The following is a 10,976-nucleotide window of genomic DNA, read 5'->3' on the forward strand; positions in this document are numbered from 1 at the left end:
TTACTAAGTTCTGCTGAGAGTGTAATGTTACAAAAAATACACTGGAAAATGCACTTTCTGTAGGAAGCTATCAAACGCCTCATGCACATAAAATCCCTCTTGCCATCAGTACCAGGAGTCACATTGGAAGCCACAGACAAGGTGATCAAACAATTTTACTGCAGGGAGAAGTTCCATCAGGAATGGAAAAAGGCCCCTTATTACCATGGGCTTTGTGCAACCAAATTCCGCTATTTTTCCAAGGTTACCTTTTTGGATGTTCTTCTCTGTGATAAGTACCCTGAGAGAACTTGCTAAGGAGTTTTGGGAGAATTCCATTTCATGTGAAACATTTGGTCAGGTGGCTACATAACACATTGATCAAATTAAACTTCTTATTCCTTTCTTACCTGGCTGTTAACATCAGCAGTGTGTTGTAACAGGACTGAAACCAGCTCCTTGTGTCCCCTGTCACATGCCCAATGGAGCAGAGCCCGACCCTGCAACATCCAGGAAAAAATTAACAAAGCCAGCCAAAAAAAGCACAGAGAATCACAGTCTTGCTATTGAATACCAGTAACAAAATTACCAGACATTTTTAAAAAAGGTACACTAATATTAGTATGTAACATATTATCGCTCCTAATTTGGACTTACACAATAATGATAGAAGCATTAAAAGTGACACATAGTTCAATTTTTGATTAATTTGGCATCAAACCCACAAGCCAGCGTAAAAAAAAAAAAAAAAAAGGCGGAGGGGGGAAAGCAGTAAAGCATGAAAAGCAGGAGCCACGACAAAATGACTTGTTTTCCTATATAGATTTGTGATTTTGACACTTCTGACTTTTCTGGGAGCAATGACTGACACTGTAAGGGTAACATTTTCAATGCTGCCTAAGTCACCCGAACATCAAGTGCCCAGAAGTTCATTCCTCTGGCAGGTCCAAAACACTCAACCCACAGCCCTGCCTCTGATTCAACAGAAGATGAAAACTGGGCATCTGAGCAGGCATCACCCATGGCTGTCCTGTTCCCAGCTCTGCAATATGGGCTGCTGCATCCACGCTCCCAGCCCCACCCCCAAACCTCTGCAGTTTTCTTCCCATATCCTTTCTACAAGTCTCTGCGCAACTGAAGTCTCACTGTGTGTCTCTGCCACCACGGGAGTGCATGCAATGCAATCTTCCTGCCTGTCATGGACACAGGAAGCAGCTTAGGACCCGCCTGAGGGCTGACACAGACATCTGAAAACCCAGCTGGCCTCAGAAAGGGCTACGGAAGTAGTCAAGTGAAGCCAAGCATTTGGGGTTGGGTTCATGGATGCCTCTCTGATTTTGAGCTAGAACAGCAAACGTGTCACACTTACAGGGGATTCCTTGGAAATCACCCTGCAGATAACTAGGAAATCATCCCCCCAGCTGTGACACTGTCAGATCAACCTGTGTTTTCCAGTATGGTACAGGAAACTGTCACAGACCCTCACAGATGAAATCAGTTAAATTAGCCCACGCCTGGTTATACATCTCATGACAGAGCAGCTGGGAACAAAGTGAGCAACTAATTCATCTACTAATGAGAACTGTGAGACAATTTTCCGACCACAGTGCCAAAACAGCAGGAAGGGCAAAGACACTTGTAACCAAAGCTCATGCTGCTTCTGCTGGATGCTGCTTCTTCTTGGGCAGGGCAGCAGAGGTAGAACATGTTTTTAAGTCAGGAAATGCATGCTTTTTGACCCAGCAAGTAATTAATTTTTGTAACACATAATTTTAATGTTACACTAATTAACCTTGAATTAGAATGAATATTTGGACAATGACTTTCTATGGAAGCACTGATAACATCCATATGCCATTTAATGATTAATATTCTTGCGCTCAACACCACTATCAAAGTCTAAAAGAAGGAAAGAATAAAATTTAAAACAATTGGTAAACATGGAAAGATCTTTAATTCATGTTAAGCATCCTTAACTCATCTCTGACTGGTAATTACTTAGGATTTCAGTTGGATAAATACCAACATTTTTGTGCCACAGATGTTTATTTCAAAAGAAAGAAGCACTATCTGCAACAGGCACAATAGCAATAAACACTTCAACAGATTATTTCAGTTTCTTTATGTGTACGTAGAGTAATAATACTGTAATTACACATGTGTAATTACTGTGCAATTCACAATAGACATTTCTATCCTTTATAGCAAAATTCATGTTACAGATTAGTGGCTATAATGACTTGGTTTGCATTTGTCTCTGGATAAGCAGAATCTTATTTTATCGGTGCTGAACTTGGCTGAGACCAATAAATGTAAACCAACAGTTCATGAGAGACAGTGCTGCCAACGCTGCCAGCTCAGGGGTACTGCAGCACCGTGCAACTGGTTCCTTCACATGACACTGGAGGCTGGTCCTGCTGCAAATGTTCCCTTTGAACAAGACAAGAAACTGAAGCCTGATCATCTATAGTCATTAAAAATCTCCTTGTGCTATTTGCAGGAGTATGGATTTCAAGTCTTGGGCCAATTCCACTTTGGGTAATTACACACTGCTTACCTATATATTTTCTCTGTAATTCTAAATGGATACAATATTTTCCAATTAGTGCCTTAAATGGCTCTGCATTGTAATTGTGCACTATTTAAAAAAATGACACGTTCCACCCAAGAAATGGCTGCATCCTTGCAGCATGCTATGCCCTAAACACAGGGTGTAAGGGACTTTGGAGATCTCCTCTGCAAGAGCAAACCACCTGATGCATAAGTAAAAATATGTACTGTATAACAAAAAGCATTATTAAGAGACTTGTATATAATATTCACTACTGTTCATATAGTAACAGGCAAATTAAAATGCTCGGGTGTTCTAGCCAATGTACTTAAAGCAGCTATACAGCTACAAAGCCCACTTGTTTCCCATGTCTTCCTTCCATGTCCTACCTTTAGCAGCAAGACAAACTTAAACTGAATGTGTAATCCAACTCTTTGTATAGTATGGATATCGCCCATGCACATTGAAAAATTCTTTAGTCTGCACAACTGCTGCTTTATATCAGCATATAACTCATGTTTGTGTTTTTAAATAACATGGCAGAAGTCTTAAAAGCCACATATTAAGCTTTCCCAAAACACTTCCCGTATGACCATTTCATTAAGCAGTGAGACTCAAAGCAACATGAATAATTTCATATAGGAAAGCACTGCAGTAGTGAGGTCTTGACTAAATGCAGTCAACATCAAGGTACTCCTGCCATGCAAATCAAACACAATTGTTGCAGAAGTTACTTGAGAGGATGCATTTCCCCCTGCCTTTGAAGTGTTTAATAAAAAAGGCATAAAAATAGCCCCACTGCACTAACCCTGCCTCTTAAATCTTCTGTGCTTTGCTTGGATAACTGCTGCCAGCTTGGCCAGCTTCTGCAGCAGTTTCTCAAGCCAATAGCACATCAATTTTGCTCAGCTTCAAGTCACAGGGTGTTCACAAACAAAGCACAGGACAGGGATTTGTCTCCGATATACTGAGTCTCAGCAGACAAACGGGTGGGAATGATTTTCACATCAATTAGCCAGCGCAGAGAAAGAGGAGAACAAAGCTAAACTGAATGATGTGCTACAATATTAAGCAATAATTCTAGGCACAATGTTTGCAGCTGTAATGGCTGTATGGCAATGAGAGCCATTCTAACTTGTGGCAAGTGTGTTATTACTGGTAATTAAGAAGAGATACATATAGAACGGCTGCATCTCACCCTGATAGGAAAAACAGTGAACAGAAGGGCTGTTGTTGCAATTATAGAGGTAAACTTCAGATTTGATTTCGAAGTCAATTGCTTTCAGGCCTCTGAAACATTTGGGGAAGTTTTTCTAATGGGAGTAAGCCTATAAATCCAGAACTACGTGATCCTTCTTCAAATCCATTTTTTTCCACCCTGTCCTTTCCTTGGCAAGCTGGCACCAAATTTGGCATTTGCTGTCTCAGGAGCACAAGGACCGGGGACTAAGCAAGCATCATTTCAGATGCCTTTCATTAAAGTTTTGGCAATGGCTTAAATATTGTACACAGGTAACATGTTTGTTTACTGGGATTTCTCCAACAATTAAAAATAAATTCTTTATCTAGAACTTCCACAGTCCTTGGCACAAATTGCAAAAGCAACTCATCCATGCCTTTCAGCAGTTTCTGGTTTATTGTAAGTTGAAGAAATATTGTTCTCAAAAAGGCAGCAAGCAATCCATACTACCAGGATGTGCCTGTGGCAACTTCACAGCCAAAGTCCATTTCTTATTTCATTAGTCCTGCTGACATACGTAAGAGAAACGGGTTGTTTTAGTCTGTGCTACTTCTAAGCGAATGCAAGCTATTCTGTTGAACTCCGGGCAATTTAGATACAGTACATGGAAGCTTGTACACGATTACTGTCATTAGATTCTTTGTTTAATTCTAAGTTGAAGATTATTATACCCAAACTGTTAGCAGGTATGCTGGCTTAAATGCTCCACATAAAGATCTTTTATTTCTTGTGGGGAGAAGACCACTTATGCTTTAAAGTTGCCATCTATCTAAACCCCAGAGGTTTCTGTTGCCCTCTCTGAAAACCTTTTTCTTCGAGTAAGTTGGCTTGTCCCTGGTTTACGTTTTGATTCTTGATTTCTTTTCTCCTTTCACTAACTTGTTTGCACAAATGAGGGGATACAATTAGGTACAGTACCAATGCACCACAAAGAAATAAAATCTAAACACCTTATAACCTCAGTCAAGTCTTTATTGTACAAGCAAAGGATGAAACTAGTGCCTCTGCAGTTTAGCACCAGACTGTGTGGTGCTTCAGTAGATTTTGTTTCATGACAAGTTAACTCTTGTATGTATCTATCCCTGCTGCCATTTTAAATTTATATGCAATTAAATCAAAGGATTGACAGCATGAGTTACGGTCAGAGGGCTAGGAGAGGAATCTTTGGATATGGCAGGATGCATTTATATAGTAACACTAAAATAGTTAATAAAAATTACAAGATTATGCTTGCATACACTTCACTCTACCAAAGGCTTCATCTGGGTTATCTCTAGTCTAAATTGGGTTCTAAAACTCCAATCAACCTGCACGATGTTGGAAAATAACCTACCCTCCAGATTATGAAGACTATGTTTGTATTTAAAAAAAAAAAAAATAAAATTTCTTACTTCCCTGTTTAAGCATTTGCTGGGGTAAGCCAAAAATCACTGGGGCTGTGAGAATTTCATCTAAGGGGGAATTTTGCACCAGTAGGAGCCTTTGCATGAGTCCTTCACAGGTAGGCAGGGTTTTCAGCTCCTATGTTGCTGAAGCAATTGCATACTCTGCAATAGCCATGTGCTAATAATACCCATTAGTTCAGAAGTAGGTCTCCTCTCATATCAGACACTTGTGGAGAATCCCAAAAAAAGGACATCACCTGGCTGATTTCAGATCTGACTCTAAACATTTATGTTGTTAGGACACAAAAATATTTTGTCTTTCAACATTTTTTTTTTTTAAATAAATATTTTGTCTGAAAACAAGCACATGTACTGCTTAAACACAAAGGAAGGTATGAGCTTCTGAACACTGATAACTACAAAAGAGCATCTTGCCAGTGGAAATGAAGCGGCGCTAACACGTTATTATACAGTTATTGCAAGTGTGTGATCTCCAAAAATGAGCTTTTATTAATGAAAGAGCTTCAGTCATGTTCTGTGGAACTGCCCTGGACATTTACTTCCGCAATCTGTGATCGGCAGAAGGAGGGATGGAGCTCAGTAATGGCGCTGTTGCAGCGACTGTGTGGGACATGACAGTTTCAGTTCATTGAATTTATGATGCGAAATTCCAACCCTGATCATAAACACCATCTCTCCTCTCCTCTGAAAATTAATTCACATGAATTCCTGATTAATAATAAAAGGCCCTGCCATCAGCATTCAGAGCCCCAGCCGGGGCTGTCATGGCTCAGAGGGCAGAAATCTGCTTAGAGCTACTGTAGAACCCAACTGAATTTGTGGCGTCTCAGTCTATGAATGTGTAAGCATTTCATCTGTTCACCAGCACACAGTGTGTTGGAAAGCAGTAGGCAAAAGCAGTATGGAACACAAGCAGGGCTAGGTGGCAGTATGCAAGCATCAAAACCAAGATGATAAAGCTGGTACCACTACATTTTCGGAAGGATGTAAACTGTCCACACCAGGTGTTTAGTTTCACCAAGAAAAGGATCAAGCTAATTCACAGTTTTAGACCCTTATCATTTTCTTGATGTTTCTGACAATGTCTGCATTACCGCCATATGGGGAAACAGTGTTTTGAGCTTGATGAGCAGAGAAAGTCTGGACAATGTTATTGTTTTTGTGAAGTTGGAAAGCCAGTGTCACTCATTTGTCCTCCATCTTGGAAACAATGAAATGCTGATGGCATGGCAGAAATCCTACTTCACCTGTGAATAGTTCATCAGTCAAAAAATCTATTTGCCTCACATCCTACTTCTATTTAATTTAATATACAAGGTGAGAAAAGGGAGGTATTCAGCAGATGTTATTCTGCAAGTGGCTGCTGGCGTTGCTGAAAATAATATAGAAAGTAAGTTTCTGATATGCTACAGCATCAATTCAAACATCCACACTACTAGAAACACAATTGAAAGCTATCAAATAGATTATCCCTGTCTCAATGACGAAGTATTTGTACAGCTGCCGTAGTATCTTGTTAGAACAATGTGAACCAGAGAATTTTGTAAAGGAGTGGCACTGAATTAACACACAAAATAGTTAACAGATTGATAGTCTTTATCTTTTCTCTCCATACCTCTTCATCTGTAACATTCACATCCACGTTTTTCGATCGAATGGCTTTGGTTACATAGTCAATGTTGTTTTCTCTGCAGTAATCAAAAATGTTCTTGTCCTCTTCCCTAGTCAGGAAACAAAAGCGAAAGAAGCACTGTGTTACTGCACAACACAAATGTCACATGTACATCATATGATCTATGACATTTCAATACAATCACTGGACTGAAACAGACACCTACTAGTGCATATGCAGAATAATATAGGGGTTTTTCCAAGTTAAGACAGGATTCTGCTTCCTAGAAAACACAGTTTGTTTTTAACGGTATTATGCCAGGACAAAAGTCAACCTACTCCTGTGAACTGGCACAAGAAATCCATAAAGTTAGCTAGCAAAACCCACATTCAAACCCTGGTATAAATCACTGCAATCCCACAGAAGACAACTGCTATACAAACTTGTAGCACCCACTCTGGGTCAGACCAAAGACCCTTCCAATGCCATCCATCTCAGACAGTGGCCACTAAGGGTAGTTTGGAGAGAAAAAAAAGCAGAAGGAACAGGACACATGCAAAGCAATCTGTCCCCAGTGTTGGATCCGCCCAGATTTGGAAACTCAGAGACCTAAGGATTTCTGTAGCTAGAGGCTGCATCTAGGTAAGCATATTTATCAGCCTTTCCTAAGTCCTTTTTCCACTCTGTTCTGCTCTTTAACCCATTCAAACTCTTGGTTTCTCTAAAAGATAAGCTCTACTACTTGTCTTTCTGTATGTGAAGGGGTGAACAGTGGGCAAGTACTTTCTTCTGGTGGCTTTAAAACAGGTGCCTGCTATTACCAGGTACTCTTTGGTAAGTAATTGTCAAGAGATTTGTTAAATCCTTGATGTTTGTCTTGGAATCTGACCACAAGGCTTGGGTTTTATTTTTTTTTATTTACCAGCCTTCAAGTGACCCAATTACACTCCTTTTTGCATTGACAGTGTTAAGAGAAAGCTTGACCATGACCTCTGCTCAGAGCAGCAGGCAGCGCATGTCTGTGCCAGGATGCCAGTGCATGCTTGCTTAGGCTGGCTTGCAGGTAGAAAGATCAAGTTGTGATGACACAGGTGCTTGAGTTACCCCTATAGCTTCTTCTAGAGGTAAAAGCAATACCCTGGCTTCAGACATGGTAAAACTTCTGTCCAAACAAACTAAACAGAACCTCTAAGATCTTTCAGAGATTCTTAAAAATCACAAAAGAGCTTTGTAAGAGTGACTGGAGATACAGTGTTCCATGGCAGTTGGAAAAAAGCAAGAGCTAGGTGTCCCACAAGATTTCATGTTTAGGCCTAGAAACACTACAGAACTCTTCAAGTTTCTTAACCAGTCTCCCATGAACTCATTTGTTGGAGGGCTTGTCTATTCACTATACGCAAGCTCCTGGAAAACAGATCACTGCACGCTTTAGATGCAATTACTTTGAATTCTAGGGAAAAAAGAATCTCATGGTGGGATTAGAAAAGGCAAAAGCTTATATTGCTCAAGATGGAGCTTGACAGATTCATGATGGAGGTCATGAGACATACCTGCCCCTACTAACAAGGGCTGATTTGATATGCTGGGAAGTCCCTCCAGTCCTACCTTGTTAGTCAAGCCTCTCAAACACACCCTTGGCAGCTGAAAGCAGCCTTTTGGGTGAAGCTGCTTTTCAGATGACACTGTTACAGTAATTTGGTTCCAGCAGTTTTTTCCCCCATTACACAGAGCCACACATACACTTTATTAAAGATCATTCTTTCTTCTGTAACAAAGTGAAGCCCAGTCTCTTCCTGCTAGAGAAATCCACGACCATCCTCAGTTACTCCCAGATGATTTTCTCCATCACAACCATGAGCTCAGGCTGTGAGCCTAGCATCCTTAGCAGTGATGCCACCCAGTCAGCCTGGGCACTGGCATTTCCACATGCTACAGAGCCTGGGTGGCTCAGCCCTGCCAGACCTCACACAGCAGCACCAGAGGTACCAGAAAGTACGTGGCAGTGATAAAGCAACTGACTGTGCTCCACAGGGAGTGTGCTGCAGGGTCTGTGCCAGTGGAGACGGCACAGTAACACTGATGTACTAAACCCAGGTTATCTTCCTACCAGAGGCTCTAGACAAGACTTCTACAGTCCTTTCCCAAGGTTATTACTGTCTGTAAGGGGGAAATGACCTGACACAGCTATTTGGATATCATTTAGCTTTTCTGAAATAACTACCTCTGCAAATGCTCTGTATATCCCCCTACCAAAAAACACTTTTCTTTTAGAAGTCTCCAGAAAGGAATTAATCCAGAATAGCAATTTCCCCATCTGAAAATAAGGTTTTGGGAAATTTAATCTTTTTAATCTGCATTTAGTACTTAAGCTTTAAACCATACCTCTGTACCTGATGCCCCCTTTAAAACAAAAATAGCATATATTATCTCTAACTTTTTTGTAAATATTAACAAAGAGAAATAAGCCCTTTCCTGAACAGGTTTGAGAAGTCCATGCAGTCAGACCACACACATTTTACCTGCAAACAAAACAGTAATGTGAAGCTGCACTCCAGATATTGTCAGCATCAAGGCCCAGAAACTGGTAGAAACAGCCTAAAACTAGATAGAAGCACATCAGAAATCAGAAGTAAGTGACACTCTGAAGACGTTCCTCAAATAATGTTGGGGGGCTGGGGTAGGTAGGGGACAAACCCATAGCATTTCTATTAGTATTGTCAGAAAAATCTCAATTTATGCAAGAATATGGCATTCAAGTTATCTTCGGACAGAAAAGACCATGAAATTCAGCCTAATGGAGATGTGCACAATTATTTAAATCTTGTAGCTAAAAGAAAGATTTGGATGCAATTTTGTTTCCATGTCAGATTGTGTGATATACAAGCACTGGCTCTTTTTATTGAGCTTAAAAGGAGTCAAAACCACTTGACTGTCAGTAAAGGCAGTGAGTATGTTTACATTTCCTGAGGATGGCCGGAAGGGTTTCTCTCCTCCCTGCTGACACGTGTTCAATGCCCCAAGCTATTTTTTTCTGCTCTCCCTCATCCCCAGTAAGAGATGCTGATTTAACATTGAGCGGAAGCTTATCTGTTGTCTGCAGGCAATACATAGGCAACTTTCTCCATCCTTGAATAAAAGTTTGTGGAAGAATTTAAAGCAAGCCACCTTCTCCCAAGCTTGTTAGGCTTAAGCCTTCTTCATAAGCTGTCTGAAAACACATGGTGAGCCAACAGTTTCTAAACAGCTCATGGAAAAGATCTGTTGCTGGTTAACCAGGCTTCACTTCCTCACCTGGAGTGCTGTAAACCTCCTTGCCTTCTAAACAGCCACCAAGACTACCACGAAAAATGGCACAGAAGAGACTTGAAATTCAGGTATTCTACCCTCACACAGACAGTATCCTTCAGGTTTGCCCCGTCCCCTTCCTCCCCCCTTGCAGGTTACCTCCAGCACAGAGGGCTGTGATCAGGTGCTACTTTGGGCATCCTCTCCCCTTTTCCTGGGGCTGGTCCAAGCCACATCCCAGTGGACCTGCTGTGGAGTGGCCCTGGGTGCCACTAACAGGTGGCTTCTCCCGTCTGCTTGGCACGGCGCTGCTGAGCAAGTGGGAGCGCGGTGGAGTGGAACACAGCGTGCGGGGAGCAAGAGAGACACTTGCAACACTTACTGGTTTTGTCAAGGCCCTTGGCCCCCAAGGGACCCATTTTCACATAATCTATAATTATCTCCTCGCTTTAATCACCTCCTCACTTCTGAGGCTCTCCTGGGCACAGGAAGAGGAAAAGCTCATTAACTGAACCTTTTCTCCTCTCTCCAGCCACCCATAGCTTTTAATTGCTTGGTGTTGTTATTATCTATCAGTGCAACTGGGATCATTTTCATAAGAAAGGGTGGTGGGAGGGAGGAAGACAGGAGTGGGTCCCTGAGGTATGCACCACAGACAAACCTTTGCTTTCTCAATTATTTATGCCAGCTGAGGTATTACAAGCTGAATAAATCCATAACTCAAGTTTATTTTGATCGGGCAGGCTGTCTCAGGGGAAGTGTTGCCCACTTGCCGGCACACTCGTGTGCTGTCCTCTGAGAGTGGCCGGGACATAGCAAGACATGTGTCATTCAATTCCCCACCCGTCACTGCACCACATGTACTTGGGTAGATTAGTGGCAGCACTGGAGAGGAGGCTGCCG

The 10,976-nt window shown here is 41.5% G+C and overlaps 1 protein-coding gene across 1 annotated transcript in view; it reads right to left on the reverse strand.

The window, feature by feature from the left end:
• Window positions 1-389: 389 nt before the first annotated feature.
• ACBD6 (acyl-CoA binding domain containing 6) overlaps window positions 390-10,976 on the reverse strand; it is a gene marked incomplete at both ends in the record, with an annotated part of 15,858 nt that continues 5,271 nt past the window's right edge. The window contains 2 exons of the mRNA XM_010024688.1: window positions 390-479; window positions 6,792-6,897. Of these exons, the coding sequence (XP_010022990.1) occupies window positions 390-479; window positions 6,792-6,897 (196 nt within the window). The remainder of the gene's footprint in view (window positions 480-6,791; window positions 6,898-10,976) is intronic.

Source organism: Nestor notabilis, unplaced genomic scaffold, assembly GCF_000696875.1.
Source record: "Nestor notabilis isolate BGI_N333 unplaced genomic scaffold, ASM69687v1 scaffold34151, whole genome shotgun sequence".
NCBI lineage: Eukaryota > Metazoa > Chordata > Aves > Psittaciformes > Psittacidae > Nestor > Nestor notabilis.